Below are 26,661 nucleotides of genomic sequence, written 5' to 3'. Positions count from 1 at the left end.
TTCAGGCGTGTGCTTCTTCCCGCGTGGGATCATTCTGTCAAGATTGGTCTCGATTGCTTTGTGGTGCGACCCCAGGCTGCAGAGAGCAGGACCAAATGCAGGTAAAAATGTTTATTGCGTGCAATAATAGCGGTAATAATAATTACCCTGCGAACTGAGCTCCAGGTGGGCCGGGGAAGCGTCGCGTGCTTCTCCCCACGTGGGATCATTATCGTTTGTCCGTCAAATCCTGAGTTGCTTTATTATTATTACCGCTATTATTGCACGAAATAAACATTTTGACCTGCATTTGGTCCTGCTCTCTGCATCCTGGGGTCGCACCGCAAAGCAATCGAGACCGATCTTGACAGAATGATCCCACGCGGAAAACGTGTTTTAACATTATTAGAGCCATGTAGGCTGTTGAGGGAGTCCGGTTCGGGGGCCTTAGAATCTCATCTCTGCTATTTGCAGATGATGTGGTTCTTACGGCCTCTTCGGGCTGTGACCTTCAGCGTTTACTGGGACGGTTTGCATCTGAGTGTGAAGCGTCTGGGATGAGACTCAGTACCTCCAAATCAGAGGCCATGGTTCTCGGTCGGAAAAGGGTGGAGAGCTCCCACCGGGTTGGGAATGAGGTCCTGCCCCAGGTGGAGGAGTTTAAGTATCTCGAGGTCTTGTTCACGAGTGAGGGAAGGTGAGAGCGTGAGGTCGACAGACGGATCGGTGCAGCTTCAGCAGTAATGCGGTCGCTGTACTGGATCGTCGTGGGGAAAAGAGAGCTTAGCCGGAAGGCAAAGCCGGTGGATCTATGTTCCCACCCTCACCTATGGTCATGAGCTTTGGGTCATGACCCAAAGAATGAGATGGCGGATACAGGCGGCTGAAATGAGTTTCCTCCATAGGGTAGCTGGACTCACCCTAAGAGATAGGGTGAGGAGCTCTGTCATCCGGGAGGGGCTCAGAGTAGAGCCGCGTCTCCTCCACATCGAGAGGAGTCAGTTGAGGTTGCTCAGGCATGTTGTCCGGATGCCTCCCGGACGCCTCCCTGGTGAGGTGTTCCGGGCATGCCCATCCGGGAAAAGGCCCCGGGGCAGACCTAGGACACGCTGGAGGGATTATGTCTCACAGCTGGCCTGGGAACGCCTTGGTGTCCTCCCGGTGGAGCTGGAGGAGGTGGCCGGGGACCAGGAAGTCTGGGCTTCCCTACTAAGACTGCTGCCCCTGCAACCTGAAAATGGATGGATGGATGGAAAGCCATGTAGGCAGGTAATAACACCCCTTTTACGCTCCTATTACCCAACATTCATTCATTCATTTTCTAAGGCTTATCCTCACGAGGGTTGCAGGGGTGCTGGAGCCTATCCCAGCTGTCTTCGGGCGAGAGGCGGGTACACCCTGGACTGGTGGCCAGCCAATCACAGGGCACATATAGGCAAACAACCATTCACACTCACATTCATACCTATGGACAATTTGGAGTCGCCAATTAACCTAGCATGTTTTTGGAATGTGGGAGGAAACCGGAGTAGCCGGAGAAATCCCACGCATGCACGGGGAGAACATGCAAACTCCACACAGAGATGGCCGAGGGTGGAATTGAACTCACTAACCACTCGTCCACCGTGCAGCCCTATTACCTAACAGGATAGACATAAAAAAAGAAAATTAGACCTTCAAAAAACATGACTTGTTCCCATGTGTGTTGCTGTAATTGTGTGCCAGTGTTGGGGGTGCTGAGTGGGGGGTCCAACAAGAAGTGACATCAGGGTTCAGAGTTGAGTTTTATCTTCAACAGTAGACCGTATTAGAGATTATTGTATCTGTTGTGAGATCACTCATGTCTCAGCCACCATTACAGTAATGTCACTGACACCTACTGGTCATTGTAGAACACTACACAATGCGTTTTTTTAAAGCGTCTTCCGAATGCCTTATACAGACGTGATCACAATCTTAAGACCAGGTGGAAAAAAGGTAGAATGGACATTTTGCACATTTGAATTCTAAAGATAAATCTGTTTATTATCAACTCCTATACCGTTCATCCTATGGAGTTGGGTTCACAGCTAGTGGAACAAACTGGAAGTCCTAAGCACTCGGGAGTGTGACAAACCACAGCGGAGTGGGTGTGGCTGGAGGCTGGAGGTAAGTGGAATATATTAATACAGACCGTTACAGCTGGAATAGGTGCAGATTCTGGAAGATCTAGAAAGCTTTCTGTGCGGGTTATTTTGTGTAGCTGCTCTACAGGAGTCCTCGACTCAATACAAAGGGCCCAAAATGAGTATAATAGGTCCCTGTTAAGTATTGCATAAATGCATACTAGGTACCGAAGGTTTTGATGACTTTGGACTTGACTCCACAATATCATCAAATACTTGAAATTCAACTCTGATGACTATGTAAATACTCGAAATTATGTGTGAAAGTGTGTGTAATATACTGTGTGCCCAAACCTCTGCCAGATTGTGGTAAGACTTACTCCCATCTTTCTGACAAGAAAAATTCACTTTTAATAAAAGTCGTTTTCTTGAAAGGTAGTGTTACTCAAGTACGGCTGTTGTGTACTTCATTACTACTGACTTTGAATCATTTATTACTGCCACTCAAGAGGTTTGTTATGTTTTTGTCAGTGGTTGTTTGTTTCTTTCTTTGTTTTTGTTCAAAATAACTTGAAAAGTTCTGAATGGATTTGAGTGAAATTTTCAGGAATTGTCTGAAATGGTATATGGAAGAACTGATTAAATTTTGGGGGTGATTTGTGATGAAATATGGGCTAATAACTATAAAAGCAATCTTCACTCGCTAAATGTACTGCAAAAAAGGTCAGTAAGGATAATTCATAATGCCGCCTACAGAGAACATACTAACTCCTTATTTCTAAAATCACAAATACTTCAACTTGCTGATATAGTTCATCTTCAAACAGCTAAAATAATACATAAGGCTAAAAACAAGCAATTAGCTAAAAATGTCATCCAATACTTCTCTACAAGAGAGGAGAAATATGATCTCAGGGAAGAAGTACATTTGAAACACTTCTATGCTAGGACTACGTTATGCTAGCCATAGCATTTCAGTATGTGGAATCAAACTATGGAATGGATTGAGTAAGGACCTCAAACAATGCACAACGATGAGCCAATTCAAGAAACAATACAAGCAGTTGATGTTTGCTAAATACAAGGATGAAGAGTCTTGAACCAGCCATGATGTGCTATATATACAGTGAAGAAAATAAGTATTTGAACACCCTGCTATTTTGCTATTTCTCCCACTTAGAAATCATGGAGGGGTCTGAAATTTTCATCGTAGGTGCATGTCCACTGTGAGAGAGATAAACTAAAAAGAAAAATCCAGAAATCACAATGCATGATTTTTTAACAATTTATTTGTGTGATACAGCTGCTAATAAGTATTTGAACACCTGTGTATCATCTAGAATTCTGACCCTGAAAGACCTGTTAGTCTGCCCATTAGAAGTCCACCTGCACTCCATGTATCATCCTGAATCAGATGCACCTGTTTGAGGTCGTTAGCTGCATAAAGACACCTGTCCACCCCATACAATCAGTAAGACTTTAACTTGTAACATGGCGAAGACCAAAGAGCTGTCCAAAGACACCAGAGACAAAATTGTACACCTCCACAAGGCTGGAAAGGGCTACGGAGCAATTACCAAGCAGCTTGGTGAAAAAAGGTCCACTGTTGGAGCTATCATTAGAAAATGGAAGAAGCTAAACATGACGGTCAATCTCAATCGGAGTGGAGCCCCATGCAAGATATCACCTCGTGGGGTCTCAATGATTCTAAGAAAGGTGAGGAATCAGCCCAGAACTACACGACAGGACTTGGTCAATGACCTGAAAAGAGCTGGGACCACCGTTTCCAAGGTTACTGTAGGTAATACACTAAGACGTCATGATGTGAAATCATGCATGGCACGAAAGGTTCCCCTGCTTAAACCAGCACATGTCAAGGCCCGTCTTAAGTTTGCATATGACCATTTGGATGATACAGAGGAGTCATGGGAGAAAGTTTTATGGTCAGATGAGACCAAAATAGAACTTTTTGGTCATAATTCCAATAAGCGTGTTTGGAGGAAGAAGAATGAAGAGTACAATCCGAAGAACACCATCCCTACTGTGAAGCATGGGGGTGGTAGCATCATGCTTTGGGGGTGTTTTTCTGCACATGGGACAGGACGAGTGCACTGCATTAAAGAGAGGATGACTGGGGCCGTGTATTGTGAGATTTTGGGGAACAACCTCCTTCCCTCTGTCAGAGCATTGAAGATGGGTCGTGGCTGGGTCTTCCAACACGACAACGACCCGAAGCACACAGCCAGGAAAACCAAGGAGTGGCTCCGTAAGAAGCATATCAAGGTTCTAGCATGGCCCAGCCAGTCTCCAGACCTGAACCCAATCGAAAATCTTTGGAGGGAGCTCAAACTCCGTGTTTCTCAGCGACAGCCCAGAAACCTGACTGATCTAGAGAAGATCTGTGTGGAGGAGTGGGCCAAGATCCCTCCTGCAGTGTGTGCAAACCTGGTGAAAAACTACAGGAAACGTTTGACCTCTGTAATAGCAAACAAAGGCTACTGTACCAAATATTAACATTCATTTTCTCAGGTGTTCAAATACTTATTAGCAGCTGTATCACACAAATAAATTGTTAAAAAATCATGCATTGTGATTTCTGGATTTTTCTTTTTAGTTTATCTCTCTCACAGTGGACATGCACCTACGATGAAAATTTCAGACCCCTCCATGATTTCTAAGTGGGAGAAATAGCAAAATAGCAGGGTGTTCAAATACTTATTTTCTTCACTGTATCACTATATTGACACTTACTATGGTACACATTATGTCATTGGATGCTCATATCACCTCGTACTTCGGTATGAGGTACATTATTAAAAAAAAATCAACAACCTTAAACTGTATTATGGAAAGCTGGAAGTGAACAAATGTAACAGTTAGTGATTGTAAAAGTACCAGATGGAGGGGTAGGATTTAATAAGCTTTGCTTCTTCCTACTCCTTTTGGACATGTGGAACTGTGAACTGATTATGGGATGCACTCAATTGTAATCTGATGCATGTTCAAATGAAATTTGAACAAATGAGATAAGTTTGAGGTCCTAACTCAATCCATTTCATAGTTTGATTCCACATACTGAAATGCTATGGCTAGCATAACGTAGTCCTAGCATAGAAGTGTTTCAAATGTACTTCTTCCTGAGATCATATTTCTCCTCTCTTGTTGAGGTAATTGTGGAGGTAATAAAATTTTTAGGGGCCATCCATAATTTTCAACATTTTCACGAGCGTACAAACCGTACGAGGGGGGAGGGGGTTAAGACATCAACGTACGCTTTTTTGAAAACCAGAAAATGTCGATGTCTGTATGTTCGAACCGCGGGACGCAGTCAAATTTCAGTGTGAATAGACTGGTCCCCTGTCGTCGTATGCTAGCGCGAGAGCGTACTAGTCCACGCGATACTCCACGTAGCTCTGCGTGCTTCGCATTCCAACACAACAATCAGACAATGGCCGACCTCAGAGAGAGAATTACTGCCATTCATCGCTCACCGAGCAATGCATACGAACAATACATCAATGTTTACTGCTTTGTGCGTTCGGAAAGAAAGCGGAAGGACGCTGTAGCGGCTGGCCAGGCGGCTTGGAAAGGTTCCAAATCGAAGGACTCGAGCAGGGCGGATTTGTTCCGAAGTGCCGTTGCGAAAATGGAGAAGATCAAAACTAAACCGACCATCCTGAATCTATTCGCCAGCTCTGTGTTTATTTTCTATATTTGGGCATGGACCTGGCTGTGATTGCCATTTTCTGAATGACTCTGTGTACTGGAAGCATTTAGATAGGAACTAATGTGATGTGTATCGGGTAGGACACATTAAGAGGTGACACGTTCCCATGTCGAAGCATGTTAATAAAGCTTCAGATAAAGACCTACATGAGCCTTCTTTATGCACGTCCACACATCATAGCACATGGTGTCAGAAGTTAAGAAGCCCGTCTCAGGCAGAGATCGGAGGACGAAGTCGGTGAGAAACAGCAGTCTTACCGCAAGCCGAAGTGAGAGGCTAAGAGGCTAAGTGCTACCGGCTAAGCTAACGGCGCAACGAGAGGTCCGGAGGACAGCGCAACAATGATGGATTCCCTGTTTTCAATCTTACCTCAACTACTGCAGTCTCAGTGATTAACAAGATGAAAGCGATTTTTGCACGGCACGGGGTCCCGGAAACTCTTGTCACAGATAACGCCCCCCAATTTTCAGCAGCTGAATTTGCAGCATTTGCAAGGGACTATGATTTCAACCACGTGACTTCAAGTCCCCACTACCCTCAAAGTAATGGGGAAGCTGAGAGGGCTGTGAGGACTGTCAAATCTCTCCTGAAGAAGGGGGAGGATCCACACAAGGCTCTCATGGCGTACAGGGCCACACCCTTGGCTCATGGCTAGTCACCTGCACAGTTGCTGATGGGTCGTAACATCAGGACACCGCTGCCCGTCAGTCAGGAGAAACTTCAACCAAAATGGCCAAATCTTCAACTATTCCGGAGCAAAGACCAGGATCAGAAACACAAACAAGTTATCTGGTTCAACAAGAGACACAAAACACAAATAAAACAAGAGCTCAGACCAGAACAAAAGGTCTGGGTGAAGAACACCAACGACTCAGGAACAATCAGCAGTCCAGCCAACACCCCGCGGTCCTACAACATTGACATGCCATCGGGACATCTCAGGAGAAACAGATCTCACATCAGAGTGATTCCTGAGGGTGCCACAGTCACAAGATCGGGGCGAGTTGTTCGCACTCCGCAGAGACTGGACTTATGATAATTAGATAGGACGCTGTGGTCCACAGGGCAGAATAATCCCTGCACAGCTTTGGGGGACCCAGGCAGTCACACCTGACCCCTAGACAGGTTCTGTGTCATATTTGTTAAAAATGTTTATTAGAATTGTGACACTGTTAAAAGTAAAAAAAAAAAAGAGGAAAGAAAAGGAAAAGTTGGTGCAATTTTGGCATATTGTAAAAGCACTTAAATGTTTGTTGAATTTCATGTCTCATATGTTTATTATTAATGTTACAGAAACAAGAAGAGCTAAATAAGAAAAAGGTTCTGTGAAAAATAAATAGAAATATACACTCTAAGCTAAAGAGGAACTAATGTGATGTGTATCCGGTAGGACACATTAAGAGGTGACACATTCCCATGTCGAAGCATGTTAATAAAGCTTCAGATAAAGACCTACATGAGCCTTCTTTTATGCACGTCCACACATCATAGCACACTCTGTGGTGGTGAATTTGACTTTGTGGACAGTGCAGTAACAATCAATGTGATTTTCACTTCCTGTGATACACTGACTAGACCAGGGGTGGGCAAACTACGGCCCGGGGGCCACATCCGGCCCGCCAAGTGTTTGAATACGGCCCGTCCAATCTTTCCAAAGTATTTCATTTAAACTCAACATACAACCTGGCATCATGGCCTGAGCCAACCTTTTGATGGTTTTATCAATTTTGTTTTTTGACATGGTCTGTTGTTTACAAAGTGTTCCTGAAAAAAGGGACACAAGCACATAATAATAATAATAATAATAATAATTATTATTATTATTATTATTATTATTATTATTAGATTATTATTAGATTATTATTAGATTATTATTAGATTATTATAATTATTATAATTATTATATTAATGCTAATTATTATATTAATTATATATAATATTATTGTTATATTTGCATATTTTACATAATAATATAATAATTATTATTTTAATTTTATTGTAATTATTATAACATTTTATTATTTTAAAATATTTAAATATAAATATAAAATAATAAATAATAATAGCAGATTGCATGACAATTTTACAGATACAATAATACCAGGTGGACTGTTACGTGTAAAATATATAGCGCCCCCCCCCCCCCCCCCCCCCCCCCCCCCCGTAAATTTTGTCATATCAATGCGGCCCGCGAGTCAAACCCCTGGACTAGACTATAGGTGTGATTGTTAAGCCTTTTCAAAACAGTTGTGGCATCTTTATTGCATACTTCGCATAGAGTTGAGTTCAAGGGTTGTGTCCATCATTTCAAAGAAGATTTTATCTCCTCAGGCTTTTGGAAACCAGGGGCAACTCTTCTGCTCCTTGAGTAATCATGTGTGTATACAAGAAGTATTCCCTTGTTTAAAAAATCCTGTGGAAAACAGTTGTTGCATCAGGACTTTTCTACATGTATCATTTGATAGAAAGAACAATACAAAAAGACCAAATTTGTAATACATTTGTATTTTCTTGAAAGAAAAATACAAAAAAGATGCATTTGATATAATTTTTTATCTTGTTTGTGTTCAATACAATGTTGATGGGCAGTGACTGATTGACCAGAGTCCCAAAATACAGCCAGAGAACACTATTGGACATGTTCAAACTTCCTGGCTGTATTGGGTCAGTTGGTCATGGACCTATCAACATTTTTCATTTGGGATTGTACTCTTTTTTTTGGGGGGGGGGGGGGGGGGGGGTGGGGGGTTGCTCAAAAGAGTACTCTTTGTACTCTTGTGAAAATGTTGAAAATTATGGATGGCCCCTTAGGTAACTGGTTGTTTTTAGCCTTATGCATTATTTTAGCTGTTTGAAGATGAACTATATCAGCAAGTTGAAGTATTTGTGATTTTAGAAATAAGGAGTTAGTATGTTCTCTGTAGGCGGGGAATTATGAATTATCCTTACTGACCTTTTTTGCAGTACATTTAGCGAGTGAAGATTGCTTTTATAGTTCATTCATTCATTTTCTACCGATTTTCCTCACAAGGGTCGCAGGGGCGCTGGAGCCTATCCCAGCTGTCTTCGGGCGAGAGGCGGGGTACACCCTGGACTGGTGGCCAGCCAATCACAGGCACATATAGACAAACAACCATTCACACTCACATTCATACCTATGGACAATTTGGAGTCACCAATTAACCTAGCATGTTTTTGGAATGTGGGAGGAAACCGGAGTACCCGGAGAAAACACGCGCATGTGTGGCAGAAGGGCTGTGCGCACCCTCCCACTGTGGGCACAGCACCTGTTTTACTCTGGTTAGTCTGATTGATGGGCGGGACTGCGCGGCTATATAGTGGGGCTGGATCTCGGGCGCCTGAACTGCGCTGCTGTTTTGGCTCTGCCTCCTTTCTAAATTGGGTTTTGTTTTACTTATTTCCTGGTTTGAGTCCACCCATCGCCGTTATCTTCTTTAACTTTAGGTTTAATTAGTTGTGATTAAATTCTTTCTTTATTTTCTGTTTTTGTGTATTATATTTTTGGTGTAATATATTTTAATTGTGTTCCGTTAATACTGTTCATTCTGTTTATTTCCTTATTATTTGATCCTGTGCCTGCGTGTGTGGGTGTTCTTTTTATAGACAGCTGTACGAAGCATTGTGGCCTGTTTTAAGCATTCTTTTCTTTTGTGGACAGGTGCTGCGGGCTCAAGGTGGCGACCCAATCCTGGTGGTGGGTTTTTCCCTCACAGATCTGCGTGTGTGTGGTGTCACGGGTGTTTTAGTTTCTTCCTCCCTTCATGATTTTGAGTTTGGGCCGCCACGGTAAGTCCCAGCTCTGTTCCCTTTTAGTGCCACCTACAGGTTAAAGTAAGAACATGATCCACAGCTGATGTTTCTTAATATTGTCATTGCAATAAAGAATTGTTATATTTTTCTATACCCTGTCTCTCTCCCTGTGGTAATTTCGAGCCTGTGTCCTAGTCTAAGCTAAACTATTTCCTGGGGCGAAATCCCCCAGGTGGCGTTGTTGGTATTGGTCTTCAGTCAGAATTAGTGTTTTCATCTCCCACTTGCCACACATGCACAGGGAGAACAAACTCCACACAGAGATGGCCACTCGACCGCCGTGCCGCCCGCTTTTATAGTTATTACCTCATATTTCCACACAATAAGTAAGATATGGTAGAACCAGAGAAAACAACTTTAATTCTTGTTTTCAATAAATTACTTTTCCAACGTGTTCTTTTTGTCTCAGCCCCCCCTTCTTGCTTTTGCATATTTTAGTTGCAATGAAAACCTCTTTGAAGTCCAAATGTCCAAAAGGTCAATTCTAGCTATTTTTCAACTGGTCTTAAGATTTTGATCAGGTCATTTCTTAGCATATCTTTATTAAATAGCAACGTTTTCATGTCTGGACACCCCCGGTTTAAGAGATGACTCTTAGATTAGAATGAAAAAGGCTGAAAATAACTTTGTCGCAGTGCTCCACCACAAAGTGATCACACACATATTGTGTATGCAGCGTGTGACGTCATGTTCTGATTCATTATTTATATCAAGTGGCTGTGAGGGGAGATTCCGTCGGGGGCGTAACCAACCCGGGATTTCCAAATTTAAAAAAACAATGACGTCAGAGAGACAGGGAGGAAAAGGAGACAGCTCCGCAGAAAGCGCTGTGCCTCATCATCATCATCATCATCATCCTCCTCAACTGTTTGAAGGTGCAGCGCATCTCTCGAGGAAGCATCAGTCCACTTCCGGCTCGTGTTCCCGCCGCTTTAGCAGAGCAACCAGCGGGAAGGAGACAGCATTCAAGCTGCAGAAGCTGCAGCATGAGCCGGTCAGTGCGTCAGCAGACCCCCGCTGTCTGCTCCGGAGCTCCTGGTTGTTGTCGGGACAGTGCGGGTCCGTCGCAGCATAGAACCAAGCAACATCTGGAGGGGGTGCTGAAGAAATACACCAATATATTCCAGGGCTGGCAGGACAGGTCAGTCGTTAACTTTTGTTACACCACGTAACATCAACAATGTAAATGTATACATAATGTTGTGTGCTAGGGTTCGTATTAGGGGGAATAATTTGGCATTTAACCATTGTGACACACTTAAAATGTGTTCCGGACATGTTTGTCCTCGACTTGAACTCAGAGGAAACATTTTGGAGTGGTTGTCATGTGACTTTTTTCCAATATGGCTTCCCCATCATGACCGAGCTAGCTCGCTAGCTTACTTGCTAGCGAGCTCATTTACAAAGGCGCAATTGAGATGCATTAATATTATGATTTCAGTTCTTCTTACTATATTTCTTTTTTCAGTGAATAGTAAACAAGCTAGGAAAATCAACATTTACACATTGCAAAACAAGAACTTGTTTACAGTATATTTCTTGTTTTTATAAGATGTGTCTTATAGGTGACAAAGCTAGCTACTCGATACCATACTTTTACATTTTGTAAAAATGTAAATTTTCTTCTAATTGTGACTTAATCCCCATAACTTTTTTCTTCAGTATTTTGACCTTATGCAACTAAAATTGTGTTATTTTTCCTCATATAATAACAATAATATAATAATTAAATATTCATTCATTCATTCATTTTCTACCACTTTTTCCTCACAAGGGTTGCGGGGGTGCTGGAGCCTATCCCAGCTGTCTTTGGGCGAGAGGCGGGGTACACCCTGGACTGATCGCCAGCCAATCACAGGGCACATATAGACAAACAACCATTCACACTCATATTCATACCTACTATGGACAATTTGGAGTCGCCAATTAACCTAGGATGTTTTTGGAATGTGACCACACAGAGATGGCCAAGGGTGGAATTGAACCCTGGTCTCCTAGCTGTGAGGTCTGTGCGCTAACCACTCGCCCGCCGTGCCGCCCATAATTAAATAATATAATAATTAAACATTTATTCATTCATTTTTTACTGCTTATCCTCGCGGCTGCTGGAGCCTACCTCAGGCTGTTCGCCAGCCAATCACAGGGCACATATAGACAAACAACCATTCACTCTCATTCACATTCATACCTATGGACAATTTGGAGTGGCCAATTAACCTAGCATGTTTTTGGAATGTGGGAGGAAACCGGAGTACCCGGAGAAAACCCACGCATGCACGTTGTATAAATACAGTATAAGCGATACACAAAACCGATGTGTCTCCCCGGCAGCATAATACTTGATATTAACTGACTGAATGTATTATTCTATACAATAGCATATCCCCACACATGCTTGCATTCATTCAGTTCAAAACATGGAATGAGTCATCCAGGGAAGCCCTGCACTTCTCTCGCATCCTGTCTTTCTCCTCCTCCTCAACCTCCACCCTCCCCCACTCACCTCACCGTCCCACTGGATCGATAGAACCGTCCAAATGAGCTCCATGATCACACACGGCGTTTGGGTGGTATACTGTACTGTCATAGAGTGGCATAATTATGTTATGTGGGATGTTCAAAGTGCCATCCTCAGCTGTTTTTTTATTGGCTCAGGACACGTTTGAAAATGGCAATTAAACAGGAAAACACCAGCAATAGTGTAAAAAGAAGTCATTTTTGAAGAATTCTAAAATCTCAGAACTATTCGGAGAAAAGGGTTATCATCTACCATATCTTACTTATTGTATGGAAATATGGGCTAATAACTATAAAAGCAATCTTCACTCGCTAAATGTCCTGCAAAAAAGGTCAGTAAGGATAATTCATAATGCCGCCTACAGAGAACATACTAACTCCTTATTTCTAAAATCAGAAATACTTCAACTTGCTGATATAGTTCATCTTCAAACAGCTAAAATAATGCATAAGGCTAAAAACAACCAATTAGCTAAAAATGTCATCCAATACTTCGCTACAAGAGAGGAGAAATATGATCTCAGGGAGGAAGTACATTTGAAACACTTCTATGCTAGGATTACGTTATGCTAGCCATAGCATTTCAGTATGTGGAATCAAACTATGGAATGGATTGAGTAAGGACCTCAAACAATGCACAACGATGAGCCAATTCAAGAAACAATACAAGCAGTTGATGTTTGCTAAATACAAGGATGAAGAGTCTTGAACCAGTCGTGATGTGCTATATATATCACTATATTGACACTTACTGTGGTACACATTATGTCATTGGATGCTCATATGACCTCATACTTCGGTACGAGGTACATTATTTAAAAAAAAAATACAACATTAAACTGTTTTATGGAAAGCAGGAAGTGAACAAGCGTAACAGTTAGTGATTGGGGGAGAGGCGGGGTACACCCTGGACTGGTCGCCAGCCAATCACAGGGCACATATAGACAAACAACCATTCACACTCACATTCATACCGATGGACAATTTGGAGTACGTATTCCAAAATGGAATTTTGGACCTAGCATGTTTTTGGAATGTGGGAGGAAATCGGAGTACCTGGAGAAAATCCACACATGCATGGGGAGAGCATGCAAACTCCACACAGAGATGGCCGAGGGTGGAATTGAACCCTGGTCTCCTAGCTGTGAGGTCTGTGCGCTAACCACTAGACCACCGTGCCGCCATCACTCCATTCAGTTTATTCAAATGATTGATCCACAGATCCATAACTCATGGCGTTGTTCATGTGATTTGTCTCTCTTGCAGATATTTCGTTCTTGACCCCGACGTTGGCCAGCTTGACTATTATCGAAATGAACACAGCAAAAGCCAACAAATTTGTAGAGGGTCCATGCCTCTACTGGGAGTGTTGGTGGTCTCCTGTAAAGACTTTCCTTACATGTTTGCTCTTCAGTCCTCAACTGGCCAGTCCTATAAACTCAGAGGTAAAACACGATGCACGCAGTACTAGCTTTGTATTGTATTGTTATATTACTCTTGCAAATACAGTGTTGTGCACAAGTTTAGAACGTTTTAGGCAAGCTCTAAAATCCTTTAAAGATCCTAAAATAAAATATATCACCAAACCAGTCCAGACATTCACCAGGTCTCAATAACTGGCAACATGAAAGTAGAAAGCAATTTAGAAATTTAATATTTTTGTTTCACCCCCTAAGTACACCTTTTAACATTATTAGAGACCTTCAGACATGAAATAACACCCCTATAGTCGTCGGTACACTCCTATTACACAACATACTAGACATTACGAGTTGATCCCGATTAGCTATTATTGTGCCTGCCTGTGGTCAGATCATTCAAACCTGCAAAAAAGCCTTTTGTTTTGGTGTTGTTCAAGTCTTGGTGCTCGTGTGTCTCATCCAACATTACAATAACATTGCTGACGCCTCGTGACCACTGTGGAATACTACTTCTACTGTGGAATACTATTTTTTTGAATGCATCTTTTGAATAGCTTATATTTGTATTTCAGTTCATTCCTCCATGTTTATGCTGGAAAATGCTTCACTAATAATTAAAATATGTTTTAAAATAAAATAAAATAAATATTAAAATATAATTTTTTAAATATGCTTTTTTATCAATAGGTCGTATCTAATTATACATTTGTTAATTAATGTATGTTTGAAAAAAAAAACTTAATAGAGTGAAGCCGCAAAATTCGAGGGACGACTGCAATGAGTTTAATTATTTAATTAATTAAATTCTGTGGTGTAATTCCTAGGTTCCCAAAGTAGGGTACGTGTACCTTTTGGGGTACGCATCTTGTTGTAGTTGTGTCTGAATAAAAATGAGCGCTGCTGTGGGGGTTGAGGGGGGACTGGGGTGTTTCAGCCGGAGGTCGGCCACACCGGAGGGCGCAACGTTCCTGTGTCTCCATCCTGGGGTCACGACCATTCCCGCCCGTGACAAAAAGCAGTAATACAAATAAAAACAGTAATACAAAATATTAAGAGTTGTAATATCTAATTTAAAAACAGTGACAGTGTCCAATGCTTTCAAGTTCCTTAGTTTCAAAAATGTTAACAAAATGATCAAGGGGGGGCGGCACGGTGGTTAGGAGACCAGGGTTCAATTCCACCCTCGGTCATCTCTGTGTGGAGGTTGCATGTTCTCCCCGTGCATGCGTGGGTTTTCTCCGGGTACTCCGGTTTCCTCCCACATTCCAAAAACATGCTAGGTTAATTGGCGACTCCAAATTGTCCATAGGTATGAATGTGAGTGGGAGGAATGTTGGCCTACTCATCTTTGCAGAATTGTTGTCATTCAGCCACATTGGAGGCTTTTCCAGCATGAAGCCTTTTTAAGGTCGTGCCACAGCATCTCAATAGGATTCAGGTCAGGACCTGGACTAGGCCACTCCAAAGTCTTCATTTGGTTTTCTTCATTTGGTGGACTTGCTGGTGTGTTTTGGATCATTTGGTCCTGCTGCACAACCCAAGTTGCTTTCAGCTTGAGGTCACCAACAGGTAGCCGGACATTCTCCTTCAGCAGAATTCATGCATCGGCCTCAGACCATCACACTACCACCACCGTATCGTATTTTACAGTTGCTATGATGCTCGTTGCAAGTTGCTTTCAGCTTGAGGTCACCAACAGATAGCCATGTTGTTTTTTCACGCGATTGTTTTTTGTGATATGGTGAATATATCATATTTTGTATATGTATGAGTGGGTTCAAATATTAAGGTATGAGGAAAAAAAACCTTCTTGTCATGGTCAAGGAATTGTCTAATGGAGTTTATTTTCTGCCAAAGGCTGATAGATTTTTTCACACTGTAGGAATTTTCATTTTTGTTCATGTTTTTATTGGTATACCACCTTTTTTCTTTGAAAATATTGAATTGTGTGTTCATATTTGTTTCTCTCAGCATCCAGTGCTGATGAACAGGAATTATGGATGACTCAGCTCCAGCTGTGTTCTCGATGCCACTCTGACAATGGTGCTAAGGTAAGTGCTAAAACAACAAAAAAAACTTAAACTGTATTATGGAAAGCAGGAAGTGAACAAATGTAACAGTTAGTGATTGTAAAAGTACCAGATGGAGGGGTAGGATTTAATAAGCTTTGCTTCTTCCTACTCCTTTTGGACATGTGGAACTGTCAACTGATTATGGGATGCACTCAATTGTAATCTGATGCATGTTCAAATGAAATCAAACCATTACCATTACCAAATGTCAGCTCTCACTCATGGTTTGTGCTCCCTGACATGGTTCCACGTTAAAAGGAAGGCAGGCTCGAGGGGTTGTGATGTGTGACCCGCTCTCACTAAATGGACAAGCAAAATCACCCATGCGCTTTGATGCTGTCGCTTTGTTTTCAGCGGCTTTCTGTTTTTCCCTCTCACTGCTGAAAGCCTCCCCATCTGCTGGCTGTTCTTCACCCAGCAGATGTACCAGGAGGCAAATGTATTCATGCACATCTCACTTTGCTTCATGCGCTAATGTACTATGTGCATGCACGTGTACCCTGCTTAACTTGGTGAGCATTCATCATACTTTATTCATCGTAATTCTTAGCCACTCTACAGTTTGATGACTCTGCTTCATTGAGCACTACTATCTTAAAATTAGCATCATAACTCTTGTGTTTTTTTTTTTTGCTCAAGCTGCATACACATTGTGATATGCCACTCTTGTTTAGACAAGTGATTCTCAACGAGTGGGTCGCTATCCAAAAGTGGGTTGTGGAGTAGTTTTCAGTGTGTCCCGGGTCCTTGCCTGGGGCAAAAAAATGTAATGACTGCGCTGTACGTAAACCCACCTTGTGTTTTTGTCTGTTATTTGCGGGCTATGCCCCCACGATGTGCGTGCCATGTTTAGATCCATATATTACCCAAGCTACAGCGACATTGTTACTAGCTTCACCACACGCTACCTCGCAACGCTGTCGATACATGGATGGATGGATGGATGGATACATGGATGGATGGATGGATGGATGGATGGATACATGGATGGATACATGGATGGATGGATACATGGATGGATACATGGCTGGATGGATGGATACATGGCTGGATGGATGGATACATGGATGGAAGGATGGATGGATACATGGCTGGATGGATGGATACATGGATGGATGGATGATAGATGGATGGATGGATACATGGATGGATAGATGGATGGATAGATGGATGGATAGATGGATGGATAGATGGATGGATCCGTGGATGGATGGATGGATACATGGATGGATAGATAGATGGATGGATACATGGATGGATGGATGGATACATGGATGGATGGATGGATGGATGGATACATGGATGGTTACATGGATGGATGGATACATGGATGGATGGATGGATACATGGATGGATGGATGGATAGACTTTCTTTATTGGTGTAGCTTGTTTCAATGTGACATCAATGCACCCAGGAAGGAAGTTCCGGTAATGCTTAAAATGACCAAAATACTTTAGTATTACATGTTATCATGAATGTACCTGTTACTACATGGTTGCAGCATGGTTATAAAACCATAAATGTTTTTGGGGGTGTTTTAATAGTAGGCATCCTAGGGAAAATGGGTGTGGTCCATTATGTCCGTCCATTACCTGCCTCTTTGTAGCTGTTTTTATATCTTGCGCACAAAAAAGAGGACATGTGTTCATGTCTCACTTAAGTATTGTGGATGATGGGCATCATTTAAAAAAAAAGTGCTGTTTCCCTTCATGAACTGTAGATATCTGCTGGAGAAGATATAGTGCAAGCTAAGCTAGACCATTTGAAAGATTGTCATTAGCCAAAGGCTTCCCAGTAAAAAAACATATGCAGAAAGTAAGGATGGCAATCACGTGGTTCTCGTGCCAGAACAAGACACATTATTCCATACATTTACTGCATGGAATATTATGTATTGGAAGTAAAACCTTGGTTAGTGTCATTCATTTGTTCAGGAGGGTCTGACGCTAACCGAAACGGACACTAACCAAATCCGTTTTTCTCATAAGAGATAATGTAAATCCAATTAATCAGTTCCAGAAAGCCAAAAATGTTATCACAAAACAGTCTGGGCCTCCCTTAGGCTGCTGCCCCCACAACTTCAATCTCGGATAAGCAGTAGAAGATTTATGGATGGATGAATGTCTACTACAATAACTGTAATGGCAGTGTAAAAGTGACTGTAGGGGTGTTATTTCATGTCTCGAGGGCTCTGATAATGCTTAAAAAAACATACCCACAATACACACATGGCAAAATGTGGTCTAACTATGAAAATATTCAATTTCAATGAGGAATTTGTTTCTTCAGGGTTGAGTTTGACTGTTCTCACCATCCTTCACCTCTGCTTATCTGAGATTTTTCTTGGTTTTCTACTTCATCAGATTCTGATAAAATTGTAATTTGTGGGGGAAAAAATGTAAAAATTCTCATTCAATACCAAACGTTTTTTTTTTACGAGAGGCAAAAGGTGATGATGCAACTCTGCACTAATGCACTACCATTTCACAGCAGGATTAAAGCATAAAATGGCCACAAGGTGGCAGAAGTGCGTTGGATAAGAACTCGGCAGAATAAAGTCATAATAATACGGGAATAAAATGTACAAGAAAGTTGAACTACTTGGAAAATTCATTAAAAAATAACAGAAGTGTAAAAAAATCAACTGTAATTTTACAAGAATTAAGTCAAAATATGAAGTGAAAAAGATTGTATTCTGATGGAAAAAAAGTTGCAATTTTACAATAATAAACTTAATAATAAACTAATATGGCAATTTCATATTATTATTATTATTGTTATTATTATTAATTTCAAATAAGAGCTGCATAACAGTGGCTAGCACGCAGGCCTCACTGCTAGGAGACCCGGAATGACCCAATTCCACCCTCGGGCATCTTTGTGTGGAGTTTGCATGTTCTCCCCGTGCATGCGTTTGTTTTCTCCAGGTACTCCGGTTTCCTCCCACATTCCAAAAACATGCTAGGTTAATTGGTGACTCCAAATTGTCCATAGGTATGAATGTGAGTGTGAATGGTTGTTTGTCTATATGTGCCCTGTGATTGGCTGGCCACCAGTCCAGGGTGTACCCCACCTCTCGCCCAAAGACAGCTGGGATAGGCTCCAGCTCCCCGCGCGACCCTCGTGAGGATAAGCGGAAGAAAATGAATGAATGTTTTCTTTTGTCTCTTTCAAAGACACATTTTTACCCTGAGAGAAATCTTGGTAAAATAAAAAATCTAAACAATCTGTGATGACAAGACGCCAAACAGAGATGGAAGTAAAGAAAGAAGCACAGCTGCTGAAAGGCAGGTTTAAAAATAAAACCACAAGCCTTGCTTGAGTGATGGACCTTAGGGAACCAAAAGTGACGTCATGCTTCGATAGAAGTCTAGCGCTATAAATACTCACAAGTGTTGAAGTGAATTCTGAGGTGTGTTGCAAAAGCACCGAGGAGTATCTGCATTTGAGACACTGATTCTAAGACATATACGAACACTGTACGGTGCAGATGGGGAAATTGAATCTTGTGCCATCACCTTATGGATATGATTAATATTCCCTTCATGTCATACATTTGACTTCGGATGAAATGATCCTGTTACTCTGCTTGACAGTCAGTGCCTCCCTTACTAAATGTAAGGATTCTTGCATTCCATTAGCTGGTATTTTAATTACTACCGCAAAAGTACACACTCTACTACAAAAGTGGAAAAACCTTTTTTAACCCTTAGATGCATAAGTGGGTCAAAAATGACCCGGTCAGGTTGTTTTCTTGAAATATCTTCGTAATTAAAAAAATATTATCATTTCATATTCCAGGTATTCCTCAAAAAAACATGTTTTTGATATCATGCCGTTCACATTTTAAACTTACCTTTTGTACATTTTAAGAAGTTTTTGTGTTACTACCCCAACCTTCCATAAGTGGGTCAAAAGTGACCCGCTTTTCTTGAAATATCTTCGTAATGAACATTTTTTATCATTTCATATTCAAGGTATTCCTAAAAAAAACATGTTTTTGATATCATGCCGTTCACATTTTTAACTTACCTTTTGTACATTTTAAGAAATTTTAGTTTTTGTGTTACTACCCCAACCTTCCATAAGTGGGTCAAAAATTACCCAGTCAGGTTGTTTTCTTGAAATATGTTTGTAATGAAAAATTGTTGTCATTTCATATTCCAGGTATTCCTCAAAAAACATGTTTTTGATAACATGGCGTTCACATTTTTAACTTACCTTTTATACATTTTAAGAAATCTTAGTTTTTGTGTTACTACCCCAACCTTCCATAAGTGGGTCAAAAATGACCCACTTTTAATTTCTCAAAAAACATGTTTTTGATATCATGCCATTCACATTTTAGGCGATATTTCCCCCGCTGCTTGGCCAGAGAAAACATTGCATGTGATGTAGATGAGGTGCTGTGGCCTGACCCAAACAGAAGACGTGATGCAGCATAGTCTTTTGCTTTGTTATTGATTGATTTTTTGTTTATTATTATTATTTTTTTACAGTTTTCTCGATTGTTTAAACACATTTTGTGAAAGGATGCCTCATATTCTCAGAACTCCACACACAAATAAAAAAAATGACTCCCACATTTCTGAAAACCCCTCAGTTCTCCTGCAAAATGAAACTTTACATCCAAAACAGTCTTCATTCTTCTTAAAATGGTCTTTTGTCTCCAAATGACGCACACAAAAAACATTTATATGAACCAGTTGAACACTGATGTGCTCAGTGTAAAACACTGGGATTACATAATATTCCTCATGACTCGGGCCTTTTTGTGTTCAGTGTGACACTTCTTGCTAAATATTTTAGAATTGTTTTTTGTTTTTTTGTATTTTTTGACTCAGAACACAAAATTACACAGGAATATTTTTTTTATTTTTCACAGAAAAACAATGTATTGTAATGTAATGTAATGTTATTGCCATAGTTTGTTCCAAAACAGAGAAACTCACCTGTTGCCGTTTTATGCTAAAGCTCTGATTGCTAATTGTAAAAATGTGTGCCAGGTGTTTACCCGTGTGATGAGTCAGTGTGAATAATAGGAATATTAATTTTACTCTTCTGAGTGGCATTGTGTTCTTTGTGAAAATAAGGAGTTTGCGTCATGAAAATTGTGCCAAAACTCAGAGAATTGTGTGTAGTGTGTTGAAAAAAGTGTGTTGTAGATCTGCATTCTGAGTGTAAAGCAGGAATTGTGCTTATTGTTTAGCAGACTTGGTTCATGGAGTTGGTGCATTGGTTATATGTTGTGGTCATTAGGTCTCAGGCATCACAAATTGTATGTAAACAATCGAGAAAAACTGGAACTGAAGCTGTATACATTTAGATGCAGACCACTGTATGTGGAACTTTGTGTTGGCTGTGATGAACACTTCGTACATTGTTTTTCTGTGAAATTTTGTGTTCTGAGTCAAAAAAAAAATACAAAAAAACAATTCTAAAATGTTTAGCAAGAAGTGTCACACTGAACACAAAAAGGCCCGAGTCATGATGAATATTATGTAATCCCAGTGTTTTACACTGAGCACATCAGTGTTCAACTGGTTCATATAAATGTTTTTTGTGTAAGTCATTTGGAGACAAAACACCATTTTCAGAAGAACGAAGACTGTTTTGGATGTAAAGTTTCATTTTGCAGGAGAATTGAGGGGTTTTCAGAAATGCAGGAGTGATTTTTTTGATTTGTGTGTAGAGTTCTGAGAATATGAGGCATCCTTTCGGAAAAATGTGTTTAAACAATCGAGAAAAACTATAACAGCTCCTTCCCTCAAACCAAAGGAGGGTTAATCATTAAAATCACCTGCTTTAGTGACCGGCTGGTCCGACTGGAAAGAAAACCTGTCGTGTCTCGGCCCTCCATGGCATGAGTTTGACACCCCCTGCTTTAACTGCTCTTATTTTGAAGGCCGGAAGTGTGTTGTTGTGTGATGAGAATGTCTGCTGACGGTTAAGACGAGCAGGGAGCCTCTCATCCTTATTTCACTCAGAGCGTAGGACAATCCTAGGACAGGGATGTTCCTCCCTGTTCCTTCATAGCACCACATGTTGATGATGATGATTTCTCTTACTGGGTCTGGATAAAGGTGATGAGCGAGGCACAAGGGGAACCCAAGAGCCTGGTCCACTCGAATGAAACTCTGTCCCCAAGAGTTGGACCCCTCTGCTCTCTCAATGAGGTAAGATTATGTACACATGAAGACCAAATATCCATCCTCCATTCTATGTTATTCTGCTCATGTGGGCCTGGTCCTCCAACTCCACCGAGACAAGCTGTGAGATAGTTTGTCCTCGGTCTACCCTGGGGTCTTTTCCCAGTTGGGCCCACCCAAAATATCTCACCACGGAGGTAGGCGTCCAGGAGGCAACTCAAACTGTTACCTGAGCCACCTCAACTACTCGCTTCTCTTGATGTGTAGGTCCTACAATTGCAGTCTAAGCCCCTCCATGATGGGTGAGCTCCTCATCCTGTCTCTAAGTGTCTGTATTAGTGCAAATGCTATACCAATCCATCTGTTGATGTTATGATCCATTTTTCCCAAAGACCCCCAGATAATCCCAGCCTTATCCGGCTGACAACCATCAACAACCACCTTAACTATATAACTATAAAAGCAATCTTCACTCGCTAAATGTACTGCAAAAAAGGTCAGTAAGGATAATTCATAATGCTACCTACAGAGAACATACTAACTCCTTAGTTCCACATGTCCAAAAGGAGTAGGAAGAAGCAAAGCTTTTAAAATCCTACCCCTCCATCTGTTACTTTTACAATCACTAACTGTTCCATTTGTTCACTTCCTGCTTTCCATAATACAGTTTAAGTTTTTTTGGTTATTTAACCTTTAACATGAACATTAATCAAACGTAATAATTTTTTCTGGGTACATGATACCATACAGCATCCATATCAAACTTGCGCGGGCTGCACTAACATTAAACTTTCATATCAAGGCGGGGGCCTCAAACTAGTGTCCTGCGGGCCACATTTGGCCCCCGGGCCGCGTGTTTGAGACCCCTGCTCTACATCCTTCCGCTTGGCAATATCATCCGTCGACATGGCCTCAATTTCCACAGCTACGCCGATGATATTCAACTATACATTTCTACCACCTCCATCAACTCCAACATCTACTCCACCCTCACCAACTGCTTAGCTGATATCAAAACTTGGATGGAACAAAATTTTCTCAAACTTAATAGTGACAAAACAGATATTATCATCATCGGTCCCAAAAACATCACAACACCCACCCATAACTTCTATCTTCAATTTGACAGCGCCACCCTCATTCCATCCCCGCTCATCTGCAACCTTGGTATCCTCCTGGACCCCACCTTTTCATTTGAACCCCACATCAAACAGTTAACCCGGACTGCATTCTTCCATCTTAAGAACATAGCCCGACTCCGTCCATCACTTACATTCTCTGCCGCTGAATCCCTGATCCATGCATTTATCACCTCCAGAATGGACTACTGCAACAGTATTCTCTACGATACACCTTCCAAAATCCTCAACAAACTACAATATATTCAGAACTCTGCTGCCCGCCTCCTCACCTCCACCCGCTCCCGTCAACACATTACCCCTGTCCTCCAAAACCTCCACTGGCTTCCCATCCCCCAACGCATTCACTTCAAAGTTCTTCTCATAACCTACAAAGCCCTCCACGATCTGACCCCCCCATATCTCACAGACCTGCTCCATCCACACAATCCCCCGCGTCACCTTCGCTCCTCAGACTCCAACCCTTTGCCCCATTCACTAAGTGCTTGCCCTGACCTTCCCACCTTCAAAAAACAACTAAAAACCCACCTCTTTAAATCTGCTTTTAATGTCTAACCTTTTATATCTGACTGCTGTGCCCCGCCCCACTTTTACTCATGTTTTAACTGTGTATTAACCAATCAATGTTGGATTTTGGTGTGTCTTCTACTCTGTTTACTTGCTTTTATTCAACTTCATTCTTCTGTAAAGTGTCTTTGAGTATTTTGAAAAGCGCTATACAAATAAAATGTATTATTATTATTATTGTTATTATTATTATTACCCTGTTTTCCTTCTCCTTGATCCAGGAGATCCTCCTTTTTAAAGCCACTTCTGCAGCCACTTTGAGTTGCTTGGGAGAGTGTTTCACTTTGCTACACCACAACGTTGTCCGCTCCCACAACCAGAACCAGAACCAGAACCACCGTTCAGTGGGTGCGACGGAGACAGCCTCGGCAGACAGACTCAAGTCCTGGAGTAGGCACTGCAGCTCCAGTGTGAATGAGGTGGAACCTGGTAGCCGCAAGTCCAGCAGTCAAAGCCCGAGTCACTCGGTTAGTGAGAACCAAAGTCCCAAACACTGCAGCTTTGCTGGAAAAGAAGAAAAGGACTACAACCACATCCAGAGTCATGCAGGTGAGCAAAGTCACGAGTGGTGACGTTTCATTTTTTTACCTCATCAACAAATTGTTGAATTTTCATAATTTGTCCAACACAGGCCCAACCTCAAACGTATCAAACAATGAACTACAGCTAGCTAGAACTGTAAAGCTAACAGGACCTCCTCTGGTGCAACATCAGTGTCCGCTGACCTCATAAATAAACGAATCGAAGAAAAAATCTTCCATTTTCAGTCTAAAAAGCTACATTTTTGTCCCAGTCCATCCCTGCCACTCCTCCCCATTCAGTGGTTCTTTGCTACTTAAATACGCACATCCTGGTGAATAAAAAAATGCGCAATTAATCGGCAAACGTTCAAAGAAGGCAACAGACTACAGTAAACCTCGGATATATCGGATTCAATTGTTCCCACTGGTTTTGTCCGATATAAGCGAAATCCGTTATATGCGTATACCGGAAAAGGTCCCTTTTACGCATATATCGGATTTATATCCGGTATATGCGTAAATCGGATTTTATACGTTATAAAAAGGCACTTCCTTGACTATGTTTCCAATGTACCTGGACTGGGCAATGAAAAGAGACGTAAGGTAATGAGAATTTAACTTTATTGGACTCTGAGCATAACAAATTGTTAATTAAGCTAGGCCCTGTTACGCCCATCAGGCCTACGTTATTTCCAATAGTGAGGTTAAGATCTCATTCACTGCTGTGCTAGTATTATTGACGTCACTCACTTTTATATTTGTCCTAAATCTGTATAATAAACGTGAATATAAATCGCGCAGGCAACGCTGCAAATTACGTCGTATAGCGGCCTGTCACGATTCGGCGAATCGGAGCGCCATGATGCGGCCATCCGATATATGCGAGGGAAATTTAATGGAAATGCATTGGAACGGGACTGGAGATTTTGTCCGAAATAGGCGAAATCCGTTATAAAAAAATCCGATATATGCAATGAATTTTTATTGGAAATGCATTACAGAAAAATCGGTTCTTTTTTATCTGTCCGTTGTGAGCGAATTTCCGATATATCCGAGTCCGATATATCCGAGGTTTACTGGATAACTTGGCCAGGTCTCTGCCGCAATCATCTCTGGTTCTACCATATCTTACTTATTGTGTGGAAATATGGGCTAATAACTATAAAAGCAATCTTCACTCGCTAAATGTACTGCAAAAAAGGCCAGTAAGGATAATTCATAATGCCGCCTACAGAGAACACACTCCTTATTTCTAAAATCACAAATACTTGTGTCTCAAGTCACATTGTTCTTGTCTTCTTCCATGGATATGTCTCTCCAGAGAGTTCAGTTGGATGGTTCAAATCTCCTAAGAAGCAGACGACCAATGATGCATCCCAACCGCTCACGTACAACAATCAAGCTGAGGTATTGCACATCCCACCATTGCATTTTATTGTGTAATTGTCCCATAATTCAGGGCTCGACAATAACGATGTACCGATGGCCCGGGGCAAGTTAAAACAAAATTGGGGCAAGTAAATCCAATCAGTGATATTCCCGTCGGGCAAGTGCACTTTGGCATGCCATACTGCCAAGAGTTTTTTTAAAAAGCGGTTCTTGTTGGGTGTTGGTAAAACACGGATTGCGTAATTCCGGTGGTAATTTGCAAACCAATCCTTGCAAATCTTGAAATGGACCAATCAGAATCGCATTTTACCCACACCCATTCTTGTTGGCGATCAACCAATCAGCGATGGTTTGACTAGGAAAACATCTATCATGGCGTCTCTGCCAACATGGTCTAATTCTTCAACAACTTGTGAAGGAAAACAGCAAAAAGTGATGAACCAGTGCCTCCTAAACAAGTATTTTATTAGCGGCAGCAAATCAAATTAAAACTGCAAGCAGTGATGAGCGGGCTCGAGCACCCCGACGTGCTCGGGGGTACGCGCGGGTCGGGGGTACGCGCGGGTCGGGGTCGCGCGCGCGACCGGACGGGCGCGCGGATGCGCCGTACGAAAAACCGCGGCGAGCGGATAAGCGGTAAGGGAGTCACGGCACTTGCAATTTTCCGCCAGGAGGGGGCGACAGCGGCGGCGAGGCGGGTGCGCGGTCACGTCCCGTCCGACACCGCAAACCGCTATAAAAAAATTCACGACGATCGGACCACGCGGTAGGTCCTTGCGGCGGATATACGTTTCCGCCTGTGGGTGGCGCTATAGAGTGGTTGGCCCACACGGTAACGGACCGGAGGGTACCCCGAACCAACAGAAAAAATTAGGGGCCGATCCGACCGTGCGTAAGGAAGTTACGGCAGATATACATTTCCACCAGTTGGTGGCGCTATAGCGTATGTACACACACAGTCATAGACCAGAGGGTACCCCAGACCACCAGAAAAAATTTGGGCCTGATCCGACCATGTGGAAGGAAGTTACGGCTATATACATTTCCACCAGTTGGTGGCGCTATACAGTCGATGTACACACACAGTCATAGACCAGAGGGTACCCCAGACCACCAGAAAAAATTTGGGCCTGATCCGACTATGTGGAAGGAAGTTACGGCTATATACATTTCCACCAGTTGGTGGCGCTATAGAGTCTATGTACACACACAGTCATAGACCAGAGGGTACCCCAAACCACCA

General features: G+C 42.0%; 1 protein-coding gene across 2 annotated transcripts in view; it reads left to right on the top strand.

The window, feature by feature from the left end:
- Window positions 1-10,431: 10,431 nt before the first annotated feature.
- The window catches only part of LOC131105429 (oxysterol-binding protein-related protein 10-like), a 38,042-nt gene continuing 21,812 nt past the window's right edge, over window positions 10,432-26,661 (top strand). For both annotated transcript variants that reach the window (XM_078790685.1, XM_058053543.2), the window contains exons 1-6: window positions 10,432-10,783; window positions 13,426-13,604; window positions 15,552-15,631; window positions 21,737-21,829; window positions 23,730-24,057; window positions 25,351-25,436. In XM_078790685.1, the coding sequence (XP_078646811.1) occupies window positions 10,629-10,783; window positions 13,426-13,604; window positions 15,552-15,631; window positions 21,737-21,829; window positions 23,730-24,057; window positions 25,351-25,436 (921 nt within the window). In that variant the 5' untranslated portion in view covers window positions 10,432-10,628. The remainder of the gene's footprint in view (window positions 10,784-13,425; window positions 13,605-15,551; window positions 15,632-21,736; window positions 21,830-23,729; window positions 24,058-25,350; window positions 25,437-26,661) is intronic.

This window comes from Doryrhamphus excisus, linkage group LG5 (genome assembly GCF_037039965.1).
Source record: "Doryrhamphus excisus strain RoL-2023G ecotype Guam linkage group LG5, RoL_Dexc_Guam_v1.1, whole genome shotgun sequence".
NCBI lineage: Eukaryota > Metazoa > Chordata > Actinopteri > Syngnathiformes > Syngnathidae > Doryrhamphus > Doryrhamphus excisus.
The sequence above is the reverse complement of the archived record's forward strand: the minus strand, read 5'-3'. Positions and strand labels throughout refer to the sequence as shown.